The sequence below is a fragment of the Otolemur garnettii genome, unplaced genomic scaffold (assembly GCF_000181295.1).
Source record: "Otolemur garnettii isolate 467f Iridium unplaced genomic scaffold, OtoGar3 scaffold00144, whole genome shotgun sequence".
Lineage (NCBI taxonomy): Eukaryota > Metazoa > Chordata > Mammalia > Primates > Galagidae > Otolemur > Otolemur garnettii.
Genome location: NW_003852539.1, coordinates 1,916,417 through 1,941,206, shown reverse-complemented (window position 1 = coordinate 1,941,206; position 24,790 = coordinate 1,916,417). Strand labels below are relative to the sequence as shown.

Here is a 24,790-nt window from a genome sequence, read left to right as displayed (position 1 = left end):
GTGTATAATTTGATGATTTTTAGTATATCTTTGGGGCATTCTCCGTATTCATTACATTACACAGAGTTCTGTAAACATCACCCCTACCTAACTTTATAACATTTCCATTATCCTGCCCAAACAAGCCCATAACCATTAAGAGACATTCCCTATTCCCCCTTCAGCCTAGTCCCTAGAAATCATTAGTTTACTTTCTATTTCTATGGATTTGCCTATCCTGGGCATTTCACATAGATGGAATTATATAGTATGTGGCCAATATGAAAATTATTTATTTCACTTAGCATAACATTTTCAAGGTTTACCCATTTATACCATTTGTCAGTATTTCATTCCTTTTCATTGTGTATATTCCATTATATGGATTATGGTACATTTTGCTTATTCATAATCAGCTGATGAACATTTCAGTTGTTTCCTCTTTTTGTCTATGAATATTATGAATAATCACGTGACAAACATTTTTGATATATTTTTGTGTGGACATATTGTCTATTACTCTTGAGTATATACTTATAAAAGGGATTGCTGGGTTGTGGTAAATCTATGTTTAATGTTTTCAGTAACCTCTGAACTGATTTATAAAATGGCTAGAAAATTTCATAATCTCACCAATAATGTACAGCCACATCCTCACCAACAATTGGTTTTGTCTGCCTTTTCGATGTTATAAGTCATCTAGTGAGTGTGAAGAATAGCTCATTACAATTTTGATTAGCATCTCTCTAATAAGTAAAGATGTTGAGTATCTTTTATATGTTTACTGATCATTTGTATATACAATATAGCTTTTGTAAGTTGACCACCCAAGGGACTGTAATAAACTGGTCAACATATAAAGGTGGTCAACATAAGGAACTAGGCCCACTGTACTGTTATGTACATGTGGTATATGTCATGTCTATGAAAATTAGGTCAACTTAAGATGGTCAATGTAGAGAGGGAAGTGGCCAATAGAGGTTCTATTGTATTGGGAGAAACATCTATTCAAATTTGTTGCCCATTTATAAATTATGTTTTTTTATTGCTGAATATAAGAGTTCTTTATATATTTTGGATATAAGTCCCTTATCAGATACATGATTTGTCAATATTTTCTTCCACTGTGTGGGTTGTTTTTTCACTTTCCGGATGGATACTTGGAAACACAAACAGTTTTAATTCTGATAAACTTCAATCTATTTTTGTTTTGTTGCTTTTTTAGTACCAGATCTAAGAAACCATTATCTATTTAATCTAAAGTCATTAATATTCCCTCCTATGTTTTCCTATAAGAGTTTTATCGTTTTACCTCCTACATTTAGGTCTATGATCTACTTGCAGTTAATTTTTGCATATGTTATAAAGGTAACATCCAATTTCATTATTTTGCATAAGACCATTCAGTTTTGCCTGCACCAGTTGTTGAAAACTCCATTAAATTGTCCCTGCACCCTCGTGAAGAATCAATTGAAGGGTTTATTCTGTACTCTCAATTATACTCCACTGATTTATTTGTCTATTCTCATGGTAGAACCACAATGTTTTGAGTACTGTCATTTTATAGTAAGTTTTGATATCAGAAAATTTGAGTCTTGTACTTATCTTCTCCCTTTTTAAGACTATTTTGACTATTCTGTGTCCCTTGTATTTCTACATGAAATTAAAGACCAACTTCTGCATGAAATTTCTGCCAAAAAAAAAAAAAAAAGCAGGGCAGTGTGTGTGGCTCAAGGATTAGGGCACTGGCCCCACATGCCTGAGGGTGGTGGGTTCAAATCCAGCCCCAGCCTAAAAAACTGAAAAAAAAAAAAAAAGGCAGCTGGGATTTTGATAGGGATTGCATTGAATCTATAGACCAGTTTGAGAAGTACTACTATCAGCTCTGTGATTTGCAAATATAGTCATGCACCACATAATGGCATTTTGGTCAACTATAAACCACATATATTATGGTAGTCCCATAAGATTGCAATATGAAAAATTCCTTTTACCTTGTGTCATCTTAAAGTCCTAGTACAATGCATTACTTAAAAAAATAATTGTGTTGCCTGTCATATCAAAGTATAGCACATACAATTAAGTACAATTATGCACAGTACATAATCCCTAATAATGAAGATAAAAGACCATGTTACTAGCTTATGTACTGGCTATACCATATTTCAATTGCTTTTTTAGTTTACTTCTCCTATTTATATAAGAAAAGTTAACTGTAAAACATCTTTAGGCACGTCCAGTGGTGATGTAGAAGAAGGCCCTCTTATTATAGGAAACGACAGTTTCATCAGTGTTATCACCCCTGAAAACTTGCCAGTGGGACAAGGTGTGGCGGTAAAAGACAGTGATAGTGATGATCCTGATCCTGTGTAGGCCAAGGTAATGTGTTTAGGTTTTATAACAAAAAGTTTAAAAGGTATATAAAAAATTAAAAAATAGAAAAAGCTTACAGAATAAGATACAGAGGAAGGAAATATTTTTTGTACAGCTGGACAATATATTTAGGTTTTTTATTATCAGAGTCAAAAATTTTAAAAATAATTTAAAAGCTTATAAAGTAATAAAGTTAATGTAAGCTAAGGCTAATTTGTTAAAGAGAAAAAAACATTTTGAATAAATTTAGCATAGCCTAAGTATACAGTATTTACAAACTCTACAGTAGTATACAGTAAAGTCCAAGGTATTTAAGTTCACTAACCACTCACAGTCATTGACTCACCCAAAGCAACTTTCAGTCCCTGCAAATTCCACAGTAAGTGCCTGATACAGGTATACAGGTTACAAAAAAATCTTTTATATTGTGTTTTCACTGTACCTTTTCTATGTTTAGATACACAAATCTTTACCATAATGTTAAAACTGCCTACTGTATTCAGTGCTGTAACATGTCGTACCAGTTTGTAAGCTAGATGCAAAAGGTTACATACAATATACCAGCTAGGTTTGGGTAAGCACAATCTATGTTTGCACAACTACAATATTACTTAACAATGCAACATTACCTAACAATCACTAAGTAACATGACATATGACTATTTTTTCCTAGTCTGTGGCCTATATTTTCATTCCCTTATCAGTGTCTTTTGAAGGGAAGTTTTGAATTTTGGCAAAGTCTATTCAATTTTTCAAAACTAAATCACAGTTTGGGTCAAGTTTGTAAAGTTTTTCTAAAGTTTTCTTCATAGAAGTTTCGTATATTTGTTAGTATCCCTCACTCACCTTTTGGCTACTATTATAAATGGGAGTTTTTGTTACACATGTATATTCTATTAATTTCAAAACACTGAGTAAAATGCTGGCTTCAGTATTGAAGTATAAATATATTTTGTAAAGAATATATTACTCAATTCCTAGTTTAGTGTTTTCTTTTGCTCAGCTTTGTGTTTTCTTTCTTTCTTTTTTTTTTATTAAGTTATAGCTGTGTACATTAATACAATCATGGGGTATGTGCTCGTTTTATATACCATTTGAAGTATTTTCATCAAACTAGAACATAGCCTTCACCGCATTTTCTTAGTTATTGTGTTAAGACATTTATATTCTACACCTAGTAAATTTCACATGTACCCTTGTAAGATGCATTGTAGGTGTAGTCCCACCACTTACCCTCTATCCACCCATTGTCTCCCCTCCCCTCATCTCCCTTTCCTCTTCTTCTTGGGCTATAACTGGATTATAGCTTTCATAAGAAAGCTATAAATTGGTTTCATAGTAGAGCTGAGTACACTGGATACTTTTTCTTCCATTCTTTAGATACTTTGCTAAGAATATGTTCCAACTCTATCTATGTAAACATGTAAGAGGTAAAGTCTCCATCTTTCTTATGGTTGCAAATATTCCAGGGTGTACATATACCGCAATTTATTTATCCATTCATGGGGTGATGGGCATTTGGGCTTCTTCCATGACTTAGAAATTATGAATTGGGCTGCAATAAACATTCTGGTACAAATATCTTTGTTATAAAGTGATTTTTGGTCTTCTGGATATATACCTAGTAGAGGAATTGAAGGATAGAATGGCAGGTCTATTTTTAGATCTCTAAGTGTTCTCCAAACATCTTTCCAAAAGGAATGTATTAATTTGCATTCCCACCAGCAATGCAGAAGTGTTCCCTTTTCTCTAGATCCACACCACTTGGTGTGGTGGGGCTAAGTGGCTCTGTCTTGTTTTTAGCTGCTCTCTGTCCTACCCTTGTGAATCAGTTACTCTGGGTTGATGTCTCAGCTGTGGAGAAATACCAGCAATTAAGCCTCCCCACCCGCCATGGGCAACAATTGGAAAAGGAAAATCAAACCTTCCCACAACCACACACCCAGGGTACCACTTTGGATAGTCCTCGGGTGATTGGTCCAGTCCGAGAGATCCAAATCAATTGTCCCAGTCAGCACCTGGTCTCAGGTAGGAGAGTTTAAAAGGTGTCTGGCAACTGGATAGCAGAAATCTGCTGGCAGCTCAAGTATGACTCATTCTGGTACTCCTTGGAGTCAGAAGGATCTCCCCAGCAGGTAAATAAGTCTGGGAAGGTTGATGCCTCCTTCCCCACCTTGCACCTCTGTCACACCCAGTCACTGGTAATTCTGCAAGGCTGTGACCCAGTTCCCTCCAATGAGCAGATAGCAGGGGTCCTCAAACTTTTTAAACAGGGGGACAGTTCACTGCCCCTCAGACCACTGGAGGACCAGACTGCGGGCCCTGGGATGAGTTGGCTGCTATGCAGGACAGACAGCGGCAGCAAAAACACCCGGTGGGCCAGATAAATGTCCTAGGCAGGCCGCATGTGGCTCGTGGGCCATAGTTTGAGGACGCCTGCTCTAGGGGGTTTAGCCTGCCTGAGTTACAGGGAGATCTATGTCTCCTTGGCCAGGCCTCCACACTCGGCACCATCCAGCAGAGGGGGGCTGAGGCCTGACAACCTCAGGTGGTTAATGGAAGCTGGGGTGGTTCGCTCAGTTCCAGCTCTGCCCCTGATTGATGTTGCAGACGCTTATATTTTTGCAGAATTCGTGATTCTGTCCTGGCTATATTTCCCTGTGGACCAGGTACTGTTTGAGTTCACAGCATGGTCTGTGCTACTGCCTGGAGCTAGTGTGTTTGTCTCTGCTGCAGTCTGTGTTGGGACGGATGTGGTTAGAGCTCACACTCGGCTCTGAGTTCCAGCCTCTGCCTGCCTGCCTTTGTCTCAGCTATGATCCCCTGAAGGCCGGGTGCTTCTTAGGCTCACTAAAGCAGTCCTGGCTCAGTCCCACCCTGGGAGTATGCTGGTTCTGCTTGGGTATCTTCTATTCTCCATCCCCACCATGCCCTGCCCTGGCAGGTACTGCCTCAGGCATACCCTTTGCTCATTGGGCCTGTGTTACTGTCCTAGATCTGTTCCACCAGTGTTTGCCACCAGTGTTTGCCTAGAGAAGATGCTAGGTTTTCTCTGGTTGTGCAGAGAGACAGGGAGTGTCTCTCCAAAATATCCTCAGGGGTGTGAGCCCTATTGTTCCCACTGCTGCAGCTGCTGCTCTGCGCCAAGGTATAATTCCTTCAGGCCACCATGTTCTCCTTACCCCCATGCCACAGAATCAGCACAGACTTGCAACAGCCCACGCCCTGTCCACACCTCTTGAGAAAATGCCCAAGAATCTGGACTCCATGGGCAACAGGCTTCCAGACCTCGGGGTGAGAGTGGAGGGGATTGCTGGGAGTTTAGAATTGCAGGTAGAGAATATATACAGTTTTATGCCTGGCAGGAGAGTGCCATGGCACCCTAGTAGGGGAAGGAGTTCTGGTTTTTAGAGGGTCTCTTCTGTGGGATAAAATATGAGGAGATCTGAACTCTGCTCGCTTGTTTGTAGAAAGTATACTGTGAACTGTTCTCATGGGGGAGGGGACTCCCCTCTGCTTGGCAATGGATATTGTACCTATTGTTTGTATCCTTGGGGTTGCAGCTTGCCTCAGCAGGGTTGTGATGCATTCTTCAATCTTCTCTCTTGGCTCAGCTCCAAACCATCAGCTTACTTGCTAAACTTCTGTCCTTTAACACTCTTTCTGGATGGGGGCCTTTGTGGAAAGCTGGCTTCAGTCAGCCATCTTGCCTCTGCCCCCAGCCATGTGTTTTTTAAAGTGGTTGAACCATTTTACATTTCACTAGAAGTATACAGAAGTTCCATTTGCTCAAATGGTGATAATGTTTAGTCTTTCACCATTAAATATGTTATCTGTAGATTGGTCATAAATGCCACTTAGGGTTTGGATTACTCATAAATGCACCTTAGAATATGAGAGATTCCCTTTTATTTTGAGTTCACAGAGAGTTTATTAGTAATGCCTGTTGAATTTTGTCAAATGTTTTTTCTGCATCTATTCAGATAACAGTATTTTTTTCTTCTTTAGTGTATGTGTACATATGGCAAATTCCATTAAGTGATTTTGAAATTTAAACCAATTCTGTATTCCTAGAATTAACCCTATTTGGTCATAATATTATTTTTATATACTGTGAGATTTTTTTTTTCTCCCAGAAAATTTTGCATGTATTTTCATGTGCAATGATGTTCTGTTGTATTCCTTTTTTCAATGACTTTGCCTGGTATTGTTATCAAACTTGTCTATTTCACAAATTAGGTGATATTCCCTTCTCTTAAATTTTCTAGAAGAGTCTATATAGAATTTGTAATAATTTTTACTTAAATGTTTAAAATAAGTCACCAGTGAAGTCATTTAGGACAGGAATTGTTTATTTGAAAAAGGTTGTGTTTTTTTTTGGCCAGGGCTGGGATTAAACCTGCCAACTCCAGCCTATGGGGCCGGTGCCCTACTCCTTTGAGCCACAGGTACCGCCTTGTTTGAAAAAGTTTTTAGCTACAAATTAAATTTCTGTAACAGAAATAGTGCCATTCAGGTTCTTCATCTTCTTGACTAAACTTTGGTAATTTGTGCCATTTGTGAAAGTTATGCATTTTATCTTAGTTGTCAAATTTAAAGGCATAAATTTGTTCATAATACTTCTTAAATTATTTTAAAATCTGTAGAATCTATAATATAATTACCTGTATTTTCTGATATGGTAAATGTACATCTTCTTTTATTCTTTTTTTTTTTTTTTTGCACTTTTTGCCCGGGACTGGGTTTGAACCCACCACCTCCAGTAAATGGGGCCAACGCCCTATTCCTCTGAGCCACAGGCACTGCCTCATCTTCTTTTATTCTTGATCACTCTAGCTAGAGGTTTATCAATTTTATTGATCTTTGCAAAGAACCAGCTTTTGGTTTCAGTGATTTTTCTCTATAATTTTTTATTTTATTTTATTGATTTGTGCTTTTATTTTTTCTTCTGCTTACTTTGGAATTAACTTGCTCTTTTTCTCTAGTTTTTTAAAGTAGAAGCTGAGGTCATTAATTGAAACCTTTCTTCTTTTCTAAGTACTGCTTTAGTAGCATCCCACAAATTCTAAAATGTTCTTTCATTTTCATTCAGTTGAAAACATTTTTTAATGTCTTTTTTTTTGTTTTTTACATATTCCTTTAGAAATGATTTCCAACTATAGGAGATTTTCCAGATAACTTTCTGTTGTTAGTTTTTAAGTTAATTCCATAGTAATCAGAGAACATACTTTGTATTGCTTAAACCTTTTAAATTTCTCAAGCTTTATTTTATGGCCCAGAATGTTGTCTACCTTGGTAAATGTATATACTTGGAAAGAATGTGCATTCTACCTAGGTAGCATAACATTCTATGCATGTCAAATAGGTCAAGTTAATCAATAGTGTTGTTCAAGTCTATATATACTTTCTGATTTTCTATCTACTTGTTCTTTTACTATAGAAAGAAGTATTAAAATATGACTATAGATAAAATTTGAATTTATTTTTCCTTACAGTTCTATCAGTTTTTGTTTCACATAAGAATTATCTTTTTCATTATTAAAAAATTAACTTCTTTATCCCTGTTACTATTTTTTTCTCTGAAACATACTTTGATAATTAAGGTATTTCAGCTTTATTATGACTAATGTCTACATGGAACACCACCTTGCATCCTTTTACTTTTAAGCAAATGTGTCTTTATTTTTAAAATGTAATTTCTGAAGGCAACATATAATTATGTTTTGCTTTTAATTCAACGTGGCAATCTCAGCCTTTTAATTGGAGTATTTAGACCATTTATATTTAACACAATCATTTATATGGTCAGACTTAAATCTATGATCTTGATAGTTTCCCAATTACTTTAGTGTAAAGTTTAGGCACCATTAACTCATCACAGTCTATCTTCAAGTAATATTATACTACTTCATGTATAAGAAACTTATAATAATATACTTAGATTTCTCCCCTCCAATCTTTATGCTGTTGTTTCATTTTAGTTATACGTTTGTTATCCCCACAATACAATATTATTATTTACATAACTGTCTTTTATAGTGATTTAAATAAGAAAAAAAATCATATGTATTTGCCCTTGTAATTACAACTGCCAGTGACCTTCATTCCTTTGTGTAGATTTTTTATTTCATCTAGTATAATTTTCCTTCCTGCTTGATGAACCTCTTTGACATTTCCTATAGTGTAAGTCTGCTAGTAGTGAATTTCTTCAGCTTCTGTATATGTGAAAATACCTTTATTTTACCTTTGTTTTCAAAATATATTTTTGCTGGGTATAATAGTCTAGGTTGCAGGCTTTCTTTTTTTTTTTAAGTGCTTTAAAGATGTTGCTCAACTTTGTTCTTGCTTGTACTGTTTCTGAGAAGAAATATAATGTTATTCTTATCTTAGTTACTCTGTAAAGTGCCTTTTTTCTCTAGCTGCTTTTAAGTTTTCTCTATCAATAGTTTTGTGCAATCTGATTACAATATGCCTTAGAGCAGCAGTTCTCAACCTGTGGGTTCTTTCCCCTTTGGGGGTCTAACGATCCTTTCACAGGGTTTGCCTAAATACATCTTGCATATCAGATATTTACATTTTAATTCATAACAGCAGTAAAATTACACTTATGAAGTAGCAATGAAATAATTTTATGGTTGGGGGTCACCACAACCTGAGGAACTGTATTAAAGGGTTACAACATTAGGAAGCTTGAGAACCCACTGCCTTAGAGTAATTTTCTCCTTGTTTCTTATTTTTGGAATTCACTGAGCTTCTTGAAATTGTGGATTTATAGTTTTCCTTAATTTTGGAAATTTTTAATCCATATTTCTTCAAGTATTTTTTCTGTTTTCCATCTCTTCTCTTTTCTGGGACTCCAATTACATGTCTATTTGGCTACTTGAAACTATCCTATAGCTCACTGATGCTCTTCATTTTTTCTAAATTAGTTTTTCTGTGTTTCATTTTGAATAGTTTCAATTGCTATGTCTTCAAAAGTTTACTAATCTCTTCTTCTGTTATTAATCCCATCCAGTGGATTTTTCATTTTATACATGGCAGCCCAAAGAGAGTCTTTTTTACATTTTCTATGTGTCTGCTTAACTTTTAAACATGCTGAATACAACAAAAATTTATTTGCTATTCTATGATCCATGTAGGTTCAGAGTTGGTTCCAATCAACTGATCACTGTCTTCATTATTGTGTGCATTTTCCTGCCTCTTCATGTGCCTGTTAATCTTTGGAAGTCAGATATTGTGCATTTCACCTGTTGGGTACTAGATATTCTTGCATTCCTATAAATTTTCTTGTGTTTTGTTCCCAGATGCAGTTAAGTTACTTGGAGACAGTTTGATCCTTTTGAGTTTTACCCTCAGTCTGAAGCAGTGTTCAGGCTAAGGTTAATTATGTCCTAGTACTGAGCAAGACTTTCCTTAGTATTCTACGCAATGCCCAATGCCCAATGAATTTATGAGATGCAGTCTAGCTTGTGAGATCAGGAACTATTCCTGGCACTGTGTGAGTGCCAGGTTCTATTCCTTCAAATCCTTTGAGATAGTTTTTCCTTTGGCATTATGTAGTTTTCTCATATGCACTTACAAAACAATGATACTTTGCTGAATACCCGAAGAGGTCCCTCAACAGATTTCTGTGGTTTTCCTTCTATGCAGCTCTCTCCTTTCTGATTCTTAGTCCCACAAATTCTAACTACCTTGGTTAACCTGGACTCTCAGTTCCATTACTCACATTAGGGAATCTGCTGGACTCAACCTGGGTTATCTCTCCCTCCCAGTTCCAGGTCTGGGAACTGTCTTATGGCAACAAGCTGGGAAAGTACAGGAAACAACTCATTTGTTTTCTATTTCTCAGAGATCACTACTTTATCACCTGATCTTTTGTGATTTAAAAATCATTTTTTAATATATTTTGTCTTTTTAAAAATTGTTTCAGGTAGAAGTATGAATTTATTCACTATTTCTTCAAATGAGCAGAAATCTTAAATTTGTATTTTTACTTAGAAAATTGACAAAATTCAAACCCAAAGTGAAATGTTGACACTTTGAGGAAATAACCATTGAGTAACCCATTCAGAAAGAGAGATGTAAATAACTTCCTAATGTTTAGTTCCATTTAATAACACTATGCTTCTTTGTTTAGCAGACTCATTGAATACTGATTATCTGTGTATTATCTGGGGCATTTAATTCTACTGGGAAGCTCTGGTCACCTCTGATGAGCTCCTAAAATGCTCACCAATAGGACTCAGGGTCAACATTCTCATAGAAAGATAAGATTGTGACAGGAGTGTTGAGTAAAAGGAAAGGAATATTGTTCCATTTTCAAGAACTATTATGGGTTATAACTCTTTTCCTATCTGCTTGAGTAATAGCTATAGTAAATACAGAATATCCTCAAGGAGGTAAAGCAGGAAAAAAAGGTGTCCCCTGGGATGAAGCTGGGAAGAATGTCTATTGCCAAAACTCAGAGAGACCAAATTTTACTCCTTGGTTGTGTTCTTCCTGTGGAAGTTTATTCTGGTGCCAATAAGTGAGAAGCCCAAGGGCTCCCACCTCATGTTTTGATTTTTCTAAGAACCAGAAAAAAACTACTTGTCTCCCACCTACTAAGACATTTAGAATCAATTACCTGCTTGAAGCAATGGACAGGCGCTGGGACTGAACATGTTTCTTTTAGGTATTTGTCCCAGGTAAAATGACCTGTAAAGGAAATAGAAATCTCTATCACAGTCAACTTCCTAAAAAAGTGCTTTGGGGATATAATCTACACTAAGCATTAAGCCATCTGCAGACTGGTTTTGAGAATAACTTTTTTTTTTTTACTGTTTGGGCTCAAAGGAGTACTGGGGGCGGGGGGGTGGGGGCGGAATCTACGTGATCTGAGAGGATCTTTTAGATTAATGTTTTAAAACAATGGTCTGAAAGATGACTTGAGATGTTTTTCATGTTAGTTTATAAAGTGATCCAAAAATGTCAGAGCAAGATATACCAGTATTGCAATTCTCAGGAAGCTCATGGAAAACAGAAGAGGTAGAAAGTAGGTGGGGAGATTCCTTTTGAATAACCTGACTCTTTGGAGAGGTGCCTATTGCTGTCAAGTGACAGCTTTTAACACCCAATATGGTTAGATCCCACCTTCTCAGCTCAGGAAGAATGAAGAAAAGGATACCTAAAGATATAAGGTGAGAGGATTTGTGGGGGTGGGGGGGCAGATGAGTGAGATTATACTTGAATCCTCACTCTAAAAACTGGACAACTCTCACCTTCCCCGACCCTAGTCCTATTCCAGCCATGGCAGCATTGCTCTGAGGTACAAAATGATGAAGACCTGGTAATTCAGAGAAAAGCAGAACCTGATGATAGTAAATAAGAACAAGTGGGGGAGTCTACAGAATCTTTTAGGCTCCTAAAGTAGCCTTAGAGCCTCTCAAAGCTTGAAGAATTCTGTGCTAGAGAAACAATCTTTAAGGTGGCACTATGCTGGGGCCAAGGAAAACATTTTAAGAGAAAGGCTATTAAATACAGATCTTATTGGCTTGCAAAAGATTACCAAGTTTTTTACTTAAGGTTAAACCAATTACCAATCTCCCCCAATACCCACCTAGAGGTGACCCCATGGTGGAGCAGGGAAGGTCCCAGAGAATCTCACAAGCTAAAACACTGTAGCAAACCAGCATTTCTTGAAGTTTCCTCTGTAGTGGAGCAGCACAGGGCCCCTTTGGGCCATGCAAAAAGCACTAGATGCTGAGAATAAAAATGAGTCACTGAATGATGAAATCTAAATCACTCGAAGATGATGCCAAGACTTTACACTCTATTGACTTTGTAGCTTCTGTTTTAAAACTGGTTCTTTTCCCACCATCCTTCACTAAGCCTAATAGATTTGGCCAGAAATCACAGTCAGTTTTGAACCCTTTCATGAACTCACTGATAATTAATAATCATGAGTAGACAGTTAGTTCATAGGGTAAATGAAAATATTTCTTGAAGTCAAGATTTAAAGAGGTTATCAGAATTTAATGAAGAATTGCTACTGGCTGAGAGGGCCCTAAAGTATGGACTGAATACATTTCATCATTGTTTGCTGTTAGAAAAAGAAAACTTTTAAAAATTATTGTTCCATCCTTACAAATGAAAGATTAAATCATATAGTTAAGTCTTAGATTTCACTGGACTGAGCATCTTAAACTCTAGCATCTAGAGTAGCACTGCCCAATAACTTTCTGTATTGACTGAAACATTTTTTATCTGTGCTATCCAATAAGGTAGCTATGAACTACATGTAACTACTGAACATTTGCAATGTGGCTAGAGTAAAGAACACTATTTTAAATTGTATTTAATTCTAATTATTTTGAATTTAAACACCTACACATGGCTAATAGCTATTTTAACCGGCAGCAAAGGTCTAGAGGTTGGGCTGGTCCAAGGCAATTGCTCATATTGGCTTGAATTCTGATCAAAAGCACCCAAGAGACTTTGGTTTTAAGAATTATGGTAGCATCAGGGGTACCACAATAATTAGGGTATTAATTACAGTTCTCTACTACACATTTCGACCACGGTAATCAATCTGTATGCTGTAATGCACATAGGCTAGAAATCTCAGACTTTCCACTACTTAGGAAAACATCCTATTACTAACTGAATTAAAAGGAATCTTTTTGTTTAAAGAAGTCTATCACATTGTGAAAGATGACTGGCTTGAATCATATCTAGATTAGCGTTTACCTTCTGTTTGACTGGTTGGGCTTTCTAAGGCTTAGTCTCTTGTTATCAGGAAAACTGAGAAGTAATTTTTATTGACTGAGTAAGAATACTTGAATACCTACTACAATGCCCATCATGAAGCCAGACATCATATATCTACCATAGCCCCAAGTGCTAAAATAATCACAAAAAAATAGGACAGGCAGCAACATGTAGATTAGGAGCTGGCAAACTCTCTTAAAGGACAAGATAAATAATTTTATGTTTTATGGGCCATAATACTCAACTCCACTGTAGTATGAAAGCAGTCATAGACAATATATAAATTAATGAGCATGACTGTGTTCCACTAAAACTTTATTTACACAAATAGGTAGAAGGCTAGATTTGCTTCCAAATAGCAGTTTGCCAAGCCCCTATTACAAATCATTAATTCCCAAATGATACTCATAGTTTTTCTCATTTCTTTATAAAGAGTTCTGGGCCTTATTTTCAGAAGTTCTCATTCAGTAGGCTCTAAGTATTCTGAGAATATGTATTTTTGAAGATTCCCTAGGTTACTCTGATTTACACACCTATGTCTAGGAACTACTAGTATAGTTGAGAGAATGTAATATTGGGAATCAAAGGATGTTGGTAAAAGTCTTGTTTCTATAGCTAACTATGTTGGGTAAATTACTTAATCCTTCCAAGCCTCAGTTTATCCATCTAAAAGATGGAGATAATACCTGTCTCACAAGATTCTTCATTTGATAAATATTTAAATTCCTTTTAGATAAGAAGAACTGTATTAAATGTTAGGGTAACAAGACAGACAGTGTTCCTAAGTTCATGGCATTTTTCAGTCTAGAGATATTAAATTAATGAGGTAGTACCTGTTGCCTTGAGAATGTAGAACAGGGAAATCTAGTTCATACTTAGGGTCAGAGACTATTGTGAAGATTAATAACTAATGTATGCATGTTTTATGATTATACTTTATACAAAATTATACTTTGAATGTTTTCAGTTATTCAACAGGTATTTATTTAGTGTCCTTTATGTGCTAGGCAGTAATGATAGGGGAACCTGTCCTCATGGAATTTATATTCTGATGTACCATGAGACATAAAGAAATAAGCAAAGTAATAAATGATAAATACTTGAAGAGAATAAAATGAGGTGATGCGATATTTTAGTAAGGTTATGAACAGAAGCTCTACAGAGCAAATACCAGAGCTGAGATTTTACAGATGGGTAAAAGCCAGTTATCTCATTTTTATTACTTAATAATGCTTATGAACGTGTTCTAGAAACTCTAAGTACACCTCATGACACTTGCATTTATTAATTAGGAAAGAAATCCCTGCCCTGAAGGGACTTATAAATGGCATAAAAGTACCTTTAAAATATTAAAAGGTCTGTAAAATGTAAAACACAAGAGGTCACTTAGTTGAATGCATGAATCCCCCTCCTTGAATATTTATTCATTTGGCCTAATATTTATTGAATACCTACTATATGCCATGCCTAGTTCTAGATACTCACTTGCTGGTGATATACAGCAAGTAACAATACAGCCAAAGTCTCTGTCCACATAGAATTTAGCCTCCAAGAGAGAAAATAGACAATAAATAAATAAATAAATATCAGTTCATCCAGAGGATAACAGAGACACCAGACAAATAATTATAAAATTCCTGGCTGTTTTCAAATAAAGAAAAAATAAAGCAAGGAAAGAGGAAAGAAAAGGTGTATGTGCTATTTGAGGCAGGATGGTCAAGAAAAGTTATCTTGATAAAGTGATATAAAAGTAGAGACCTGAACGGTTCCTCCAACCTCTGCTTAAATACTTCCAATCATGGGACACTTGCTATTTGGCTATTATTCAACAGTCCAAATGGATAAACTAATCTTTATAGTAAGCCAATGTCTGTCTTTTAACTTCCATTGATTTTAGATATACTCTCTCTCTCTCTCTCTCTCTATATATATATGTATATATATATATATATATATTCTTTCTCTAAATATGTCCCAAATCTATCAACTGTTCCTAATTTGATATGTTGATGCCTCATGCTATTGTTTTGGTCACATTCCTTTGTAAGAATTCCAGTTTGTTCAACCTAAACGTGAACCCAAATTCCTAAGATCAATAGCAAAGAAGAGTAGGAGAAATCTCCTCTATTACTGTTCCACTGTTTATATGTAACAAAATTTATATAATTTAACAATATTTGTTAAAAACTATTGATGATCATTTAAGTATTTTCTAATTTTGATGAGTATCTTTGTACGTACTTTTTTTTTTTTTTGAGATAGAGCCTCATTTTGTCGCCCTCAGTAGAGTGCCATGGCATCACACCTCATAACAACCTCAAACCCTTGGGCTTAAGCCATTCTCTTGCCTCTGCCTCCCATGTAGCTAGGACTACAGGCGCCTGCCACAAGGCCGTCTATTTTTTAGAGACAAGGTAATGCTCTGGTTCAGGTTGGTCTTGAACCCGTGAGCTCAGGCAATTCACCTGCCTCAACCTCCCAGAATGCTAGGATTATAGGCTTGAGCCACTGTGCCTAGCCTGTGTGCATACATTTTTGAACATTTTTAAGATTATCTCCTTAGGACAAATCTCAAAAAGAGAGACTAATGAACAAAGAGCATGCACATTTTAGATTTTGATAGAAGATATTGTCAAAATATACTCTAGAAAGATTGCACCAATTTTTATTCCTATTAATATTTTAACAGAATGATCTCCACATCTTTGCTAAGACTATTTTAGTAATCTCTATAATTCTGAAAAACCATATTAGTAAAAAAACGAAACATGGTTATATTTTATTTGCAATTCTTTCATTAGTAACAAAGATCTTTTTTGTTTTAGCCAGTATTTTTGCCATTTTTCTGCTGAAATATTCTTTTGTTTTAATACAGATTCTAAGAGTTCTTTGTAGGTTAAGGAAAACTCACCAGAGGTATTTTTATTTAATAGAAATAAAGCAAATAGAGTAGGTGCAGTGTTCTTTTCACTATGTCACAGGTATCTTTGAAAGGACACAGACTTTAGTCAACAGAAAGAGAGGCTTAATAAGGGAAGAAGAAATCAGGCTTTTTGGAGGGTCTGGGAAGGTATCTCTAAGTGAGAAAGGTCTGGATTTGAGATGTTTCACAGATTTAGAACAATATTCAAGCAAAAAGAACTCTAAGGATTCCTAAAACAAACTTCTAGCTTTCTTGGTCCCACATCTTTGCTCAATGAGTCCTGTTCAGTGACTAAAGCTCAGCAAAAACGCTATTTTCTTTACAAAGTTGTCTGACTTTTCTCTTTCCCCAGAACAAATTTTACCATTTCTCCATGTGCTCTAACATCTTGTTTACATTTTCATTTTCATTCTCATCACATTACCAGAATTATTTATGTAAGCTCTTTATGGATAAGGGCTTTTATTTACTTTTTTATATTTGCTGTTTAACACAGTGGCTAGAATTTAACCGAAGCTCAATAAATGAATGAAAGGCAGTAGCACAAAAGTAATAATCCTACTCTTTCCTAGACTAGTAACTCATACATAGTATAGTTCTGCCAGAGCCTAAATCATGACCTAGTGGTTAATGGGCCCAAAACTGTGTCGCCTCAAGACTAGTTAAAGAAAAATGAATAATCAGCATGAGTAAAAGAGGAAAGTCTCAGAGCCATTCCTCATCCATCCACCCAACAAATATTTATTGTGTACCAAAGCATTGTTCTGGGCTCTGGAGAACCATGATCAAAATGTTATCCATGACCTTGAAGAACTTCAGTCTAGTTAGGGACAGAGACTAAAGAGGCAACTATATGATATTGAGTTAAGTGCTACACTTGGAGAGACAGAGGGCATCAAAGAAACACCTAGAGTGTTTGTGTCTAAGCCAAAGTGTAAAAGGACAAGCAGGAGTTAGTTGAAGAGAAAAAAAACTCTCTTCTTTGTTTCACATGGAAATAAAAACATGAATAAAGGCTTAGAAGTAAGAAAAAACACTTCTAAAAACTGGATGTTCTGGTAAGGTTACAGAGTGGAGTTTAAAGAAAAACATAGTTTAGAGAAGAGGCTGTAGATAAAGGCAGTGTTCAGACACCAGAGAGCCTCATATACCATGTTATTGAGAAGAGGAAGAATTGAAGGGTTTGTAAAAGAATCACTGTGGAGGATCAGGCTGGAGCCCAGAAGACTAGTTAGGAAACTTATGGTAATCTGGGTGTGAGATGTTGGTAGCTTGAACTCGGCAAGTGACAAGAGTGGCAAGTGACAAGAGTGGCAAGTGACAGAGTGGCAAGTGAAAAGACAGTTCTTAGAACTGCTTTCTAGAAACCAGAGGCCAATGAGTAAAAAGTAGGCTGAATCTGTACCATATATCCATAAAAGTTACAAATATAACTAATAGAAATTACAAAGAAAAAAATTTTGGACAAACAAGTATCTGTCTAAATATGAAATGAGTCTCCTGAGGAGGCCTTAAGTACTCAGCAACTTGAGAAGTTCAAGATGAGACATTTTATAATAAATTTAAAATGTCGAATTTTGAAATGCTGGGCTAGGGTAGATCATTTCAAGGTCTTTCCCAATTCTGAGATTCTACAGATGTACTAAATTTCATTTTGATTTGATATTTGGGATTGCTTCCTATGGTTGATGGGAAAATGAAATATGGAGGATTAATTTATATCAGAGGATACAACTATATGACCAATACTCTCACAAGTATTCAAATTTTAACATCATTTAATAATTAATATATTTTATGTTAAATTGAGCATCCATGCCAACAATTAGGTTGTTTACGATATGCCTTATTCTTTTATTGAACTGCAACAGTTATTATTATTCATTTTAGTAACAAAACCAAAAGAGGAGCAGCTACCACTGATTATTTCCCATTTGCCTACATTATGCTGGACTATATTCAATATCTTCCATGTTCATTATAATCTGCCAAGGGGTTTTATTCTCATCTTAAAGATGAGGAAGTAGGCTCAGAAAGATTAAGTAATTTGTCTCAAGTCACAGAACTGGCAAGTGGTGAATAGGAATTTGAACCAAAGCCTGTCTAACTCCTATGTCTGTGCCTTTTCTACTACAGCACCTTAGAAAGCATGAGGAAAGTTTTAAAGAATAAAAAACAACTATCATTTACCAAGTGCCAGGCACCTTTACCTGCATTATTTCATTTCATTCATTTCTTCAGCTCACATTCATAGAATGCTTCACTTCAAAGAATGTCAGAAGATTTGACTTAGAGTAAAGTCTGAGTATAGCCGCTGAACAGAATGAAAATCATAATAATCCTCCAAAGTTGAAAAGTATCTGAGAGTTTTTAAGATGTTTTCACATCCATTAGCTCATGTAATCTTCTTTACAACCCTGTGAAGTAGGCAGAATGGGATTATTATCCCCATTTTACAAATAAGAAAACTAAGGATCAGAGTCACAAAGTTACTATGTCGCAGAATTGGCTCTCACAAAACCTAGGCATTCTGACTCCTAATCTAGTTTTCTGCTACTTTATGTTATAGTCTGTGTCAGTGGGCAATAGAAAGTAATGTGCTATAGGAGGAGAAGGCAAGAGGAGGCAAATAGATAATTATTATAGGAGCTGAACACATAAAGTTGTTGTAACTAATACATAAAAATACTTAAAAATTGATAAAAGTATCAGAGTATCAATATTAATGTAACATGCAGAAGGATTTTAAAGGATTCTAAGATGTTAAGAATGATGTTTATGTAGGAATCTTGAAAGCTAAGAAATATTACTTACTAGTTTGATTCCTTAAATCTTAGTCCTAAAATATACCAACCAGGGAGGAAAACAAAATGTATTATCAGTTTGACTTCTTACTGATAATACTTTAATATTTTGCTTTTTATTTAACTAAGAAATTGGCTTAATTTAGTTTAATTTATGTTATGACTAATTGGTTTAATTTTAGTTTAATTTATGTTATGAGTAATTTCTTTAGGGACAAAATCCACCAAACACTGATTTATAGACATTGTAGGGGTTTGTTTTAGTTCTTGATTCAGTGAATTAAGAAGTTACTTCCACTTTAGTTTTTTCTGTTCCTTTTCTTCTGTATATTCTATGTAATTTATCACCTCCTTTCTCTTGGTCTGTAACCTTCTGGTAAGTAGGCCTTTACGTGACAGCTGAAATGAATTACATGGGCCAATTAAGCAGACAGGAGCAGCAAGGATTCACTGGTTTATGAGACAGACACATGGAATTCTTTTCCTAGTTGATTAAAACTAGTTCCAATCTAATTCCTAGTTTAGTAATTCTTCACATTTCACAAAATCACAAGAAAAATATCTTACCTAGCTCCAGGATGTCAGCAGCTTCTATTAAAGAAAAAAATGTTACAGCATAAGTTATCATGACAAACACTCCGAAATGACAGAAGTTGAAATTCTAAGGTAAAATAGGGACTTGAGGGTTTTTTCAGTCCAATTATCTCATCTTGAAAGAGTTTCTTTCATGGTTGTGGAAGTACCACTACCCAATTTTGCCTTATTCCTAAAACTAAACCTGCAAAAACTATGGAAAAACAGAGAGGCTAAGGAAGTATGCCTAGAACTACGAAACAAATTTGGGATTAACTATACTCAGGATCTAGGTTTCCTAATTTTCAGCTTAAAACAAAGAGTATTGCTTCTGTATGCCTTTGTAAATGGCACTTTTGATTTAACCAGTGAGTTATCTGTAAACTCAGACCTCTAAGAACAAAGGTTTTACAGTAAGAGATGTCAAGTAAAATTTTCCCATGCTAAATAGTTTTTTCCCTTACCTTGATATTGGGATGCAGACTTTGATAGGTGAATATATTTATGCTTTCTAACATCATTCCAATTTATTACTGCGGGAAGAGAGAAAATAGTCATGTTGGAAGAAAGCACAAAGTTCAATACTTCTCCAATTTGGCAGTATGTAGCAATAGTTTTTTAAGTAAAGTAATCTGCTTCTGAGATTCTATTCTAAGGAAATAATGCAAAATACAGAAGAAAGATTTTATTTCAAAAGCTTTTATTGTTTCTCTGCCTTTTGGCTAAGATCAAGTGTATTTTAAAAGTTTTAACATTGTAATAACAAAAATGTGTGAGGAGCAAATATGTAATGTTCAAAACAAAGACTAATTATGATTCTGCAATACAATAACTTGACAAAATATTTTGTAGTTGTTTAAATTTTTACAAAGTTTAAAGAACAAATGTGGAAATGATTACATTATGTTACCAGGTAAAATATGGGAACAAAAAGTATATTCACAGAATGATTACAATTAAAAACAAGTAGCACCCCTATTACTGGACTGCACTGTACCTTCCAAAACATAATGTTTAAGTCCCCATTCTCCAGAATGTGACTGTATTTGGAGAAAGGCCCTTTCAAGAGGTAATTAGGTTAAAATCAAGTCATTAAGGTGTTCTCATAAGAAGAGAAAATTTGAACATAGGTACAGAAAAAAGATGATGTAAAGGCAGTGGAAGGCTGGGTGTGGTAGCTCACACCGTAATCCCAGTATCTTGGGAGGCCGAGGTGAATGGATGGCTTGAGCTCATGACTTCAAGAACAGCATGAGCAAGAGTGAGACCCCCTTAGAGTGAGTCTCTAAAAAACTAGTCAGGCGTTGTGGTAGGTGCCTGTAGTCCCAGCTACTTGGGAAGCTGAGGCAACATGATCACTTTTTTTTTTTTTTTTTTTGAGACGGAGCCTCAAGCTATCCCCCTGGGTAGAGTGCCATGGCATCACGCTCACAGCAACCTCCAACTCCTGGGCTCAAGTGAGTCTCCTGCCTCAGCCTCCCAAGTAGCTGGGACTACAGGTACCTGCCACAACGCCTGGCCAGGCAACAGGATCACTTGAGCTCAAGAGTTTGAAGTGGTTGTGAGCTATGATGCCACAGCACTCTACCAGGGGCAACAAAGTGAGACTCTGTCTATAAAATAAAATAAGAAATGAAGACAGTGGAGAAGATGGCCATCTATATATACAGTAAGAAGAGAGCCCTCAGGGGCAGGGTGGGGGGGAATCCTGGCAACAACTTGACTTTGTACTTCCCATCCTCAGAACTGTAAGGAAATACATTTGTTATTTAAGCCACCAGTCTATAGTATTTGTGATGGCAGCCCTAGCAAACTAATACAACCCCTAAAAATTATCTCTAGAAGAGACATGGAAGTAAACACAGTAAATACGTATAAATGATTGGTTATTTTTGGTGGTGGTACTTGATAGTCCTCCTTTATTGCTTTCTAATCTTGTACATTTTCAAATTTTTTATAAAGAGCATACATTACTCATACAATGGGAACATATTTTCCTTGTCTGAAAATTTAGATTCACCTTTTGATCCTACCACATTCTCACCATCAATCACTCAGCATGTCTTCACTTATCTTCTTGCCCAGCTCCAATTCCATGGTCCCTCATTAAAATCATTTCCTGGCAAACATGTAACTCCCTCCCACTTCTTTTTTTTTGTCAAATTTAGGTAGTAAAAATTCAATCCTAACTCTGATTAAAGCCACTTATCAACCTATACTTGTAAAATATTTTTTTAAGTTTTGTATTGCCAAATCATAATCAGTCTTTGTTTTGACCATTTAGATATTCCCTCCCTTCAATTTTTGTTATTGTAAACAATGCTAAAGCTTTTAAAATAAAACCTTTCTTCTGTACTTTGGATTAGTTCCTTAAAATAGAATCTAGTGATAAAGAAAAATAAATGCAAACTTACTGGTCTTACTTTAAACTCATGACCATGATTTTCAAATTTTCTTTACACTGCTCAGAAATCACACCACTTTTTCCCCACTGGTTTACTTTCTAAAAAAATTTCTGATCTTCTCTCTTCTCAAACTCCAACTATCTCTCTCCCATCTTCACACTTAAGGGATGACTTTAATTCAGGATTACTGAGAAAACAGAAATAAGGGTAGGCCTCTTTCACTATTTCATGAAGACAGAGACTTGATCTTGTTTAGTCGTAAATCTCAGGTACACAATATAGTATATATAGTAATATAGCAGGTTCTCAGTTGTTGTTTAGTAAATGAAATAATCTATTCATTTATCATTCTTTCTGACCTCTCTTTTATTACTGTGGAAGAAGTGTCTTTGTTTTTATCAAAAGCCAGAGGTAACATGTCTGTAAATAAATGTTTATTTGGTGTGTATGTGCGTGGAGGGAGAGTCAGGAACTTCCTATTCTGCCACGTTGCTGACCCTGCTATCAAGTAATCCTCTAATAGATCATTTGCATCAAAATTCTTACTGTTCCATTAACTTCTACCCAAAATAAAACCAAAAAAATACCACCAAATCGTTCTCTTAGTTCCACACATATCCTTCCTATTATATTTTTCCATTTCTCTGGCTCTCCTCAAAGGAAAACTTAAAGTGCTATGTATAGTTATTACCTCTTCTGTATCTCACATTATCTCTTTATTCAAAAAGGGTTTTTCTGCTCTCCATTCCCCTAAGATCACTTCCAAATTCACATTCCTAGCACTGGCTTCTTAGAATATCATGCACACATATATAACTTCCTATAAGCCATCTCTTCATGGTTATCAACCAGATATTAAAAACTTAACAGGTGGCCAGGAGTAGTGGCTCATGCCTATAACACCAGGACTTTGGGAGGCTGTGGCAGAAGGATCACTTGAGACCAGGAGTTTAAGACAGTCCCTTGCAACATAAGATATCCTGTTTCTACAAAAAAAAAAAAAAAAATTAGCCAGATGTAGTACCATCTGCCTGTAGTCCAAGCTACCCAGAAGACTAAGGTGGGATGACTGCTTGAGCCAGGAGTTTGAGGCTGTGGTGAACTATTATCATGACACTGCACTCCAGCCTAAGTGACAAAGTGAAATTCTGTCTCTAAAAATCAAAGAAACACATAGACAAAAATAACTTAATAGGACCAAAACAGAATGCCACCCTGTTCCTCTTTTTGTCTTCCCCAGTAAATGGCACCTCCATCACCTAGCTGCATGGAAGTTATACGTAAGCTCAGCCAGCATGGGCTTCCTTTCTTTACCAAGGCCAACTTGGCTATGGTCACTGGTGAGTGCCCTATCTGTCAGGAGCAGAGAGCAACACTAAGCTCCTGATATGGCACCATCTCCCATGGTAATCAGCCAGCTACTTGGTGGTGGCAGGTTGACAATACTAAACCACTTCCTTCAGGGAAGGAGCAGCATTTTGTCCTTCCTGGAATAGGCTTATACTCTGGATATGGATTTGTCTTTCCTACATGCAATGCTTTTGCCCAAACTATCATCTTTGGGTTCATACGATGCCTTATCCACCATTATAGTATTCCACATAGCTTCTGACCAAGGAGCTGTGCAAAGAAGTGTGGCAATGGGTTGATGCTTATAGAATTCACTAATTTTAACATACTCCCCATTATCTGGGGTCAGCTGACTTGACAGATCTGTGGAATGGCCTTTTGAAGCTGTAGTTACAATGCCAAATAGGAGACAGTACTTTTACTGACCTCAAATAGCTGCAGAATATACATTCTTGTCAGTTAGCAAATGGAACATCCTCCAGGTTAGAACACAGAAGTTTGGCCACAAAAAATTTTTAAAATAATTGAAATCATATCAAGTATCATTTCTAATCACAATGGAATAAAACTAGAAATCAGTAAGAAGAGGAAATTTAGAAATTGTAGAAATACATGGAAACTAAGCATGTTTCTGGACAATAAATGGGTCAATGAAGAAGTTAAGACAGAAATAAAAAAAAATCTTGAAGCTGGAACATATTCTTCTTAGCAAAGTATCTCAAGAATGGAAGAAAAAGTATCCAATGTACCCAGTCCTACTATGAAACTAATTTATGGCTTTCTTATGAAAGCTATAACCCAATTATAGCCCAAGAATATGGGGAAAGGGGAAAGGGAGGAGAGGGGAGGGGAGGGAGGAGGATAGGTGGAGGGAGGGTGATTGGTGGGACCACACCTACAGTGCATCTTACAAGGGTACATGTGAAACTTACTAAACGTAGAGTGTAAATGTCTTAACACAGTAACTAAGAATATGCCATGAAGGCTATGTTAACCAGTTTGATGAAAATATTTTAAATTGTATATAAAACCAGTACATTGTACCCCAAGATTGCATTAATGTACACAGCTATGATTTAATTAGTAAATAAATAAATAAATCTTGAAACAAATTAAAATGGAAACACAACATATCAAAACCTATTGGATACAGCAAAAAAGGTATTAAAACAAAACTTACAGTAATAAACATTTACATCAAAAAGTAGAAATATTGCAAATAAGCAACCTAATTATGCATCTCAAGGAACCAGAAAAGCAAGAACAAATGGAACACCAAATAAGTGGAAGAAATAAAGATCAGAGTAGAAATAAACTAAATTAAGACTAGGGACATAGAAAATGACCATGAAGTTTTTTCTAAAAGATGAATAAAATTAAGAAGTCATTAGCTAAACTAACCAAGAATAATGACCCAAATAAATAAAATCAGAAATTAAAAAGGAAACATTACAACTGATACAACAAAAATACAAAGGATCATTATAGACTATAATAAAGAATTTTAAACCAACAAGTTAGAAAACCTAGAATAAAGGGAGAAATTTCTGGACACATACATCTGCTAAGATCGAACCAAGAAGGACAGAATCTGTAAAGACCAATTACAAGGAAACAAGATCCTATCTGTAATT

At 35.8% G+C, this 24,790-nt stretch overlaps 1 protein-coding gene across 12 annotated transcripts in view; it reads right to left on the bottom strand.

The window, feature by feature from the left end:
* Positions 1 to 24,790, bottom strand: part of SCMH1 (Scm polycomb group protein homolog 1) — a 198,641-nt gene that overhangs the window by 116,569 nt on the left and 57,282 nt on the right. For 3 of the 12 annotated variants that reach the window (XM_023518680.1, XM_023518670.1, XM_023518671.1), the window contains exons 3-5: positions 19,866 to 19,934; positions 19,396 to 19,419; positions 10,979 to 11,049 (exon numbers count right to left, since the gene is read on the bottom strand). Coding sequence is in view for 8 of the 12 variants with exons in the window: in XM_023518670.1 (XP_023374438.1) it covers positions 10,979 to 11,049; positions 19,396 to 19,419; positions 19,866 to 19,934 (164 nt within the window). In the remaining 4 variants the exon portion in view is untranslated. Of the gene's footprint in view, positions 1 to 10,978; positions 11,050 to 11,950; positions 14,749 to 18,214; positions 18,442 to 19,395; positions 19,420 to 19,865; positions 19,935 to 21,815; positions 22,722 to 24,790 lie in introns of those variants that run through there. The other 9 variants (XM_023518672.1, XM_023518678.1, XM_023518679.1 and 6 more) reach the window with 7 other exon arrangements.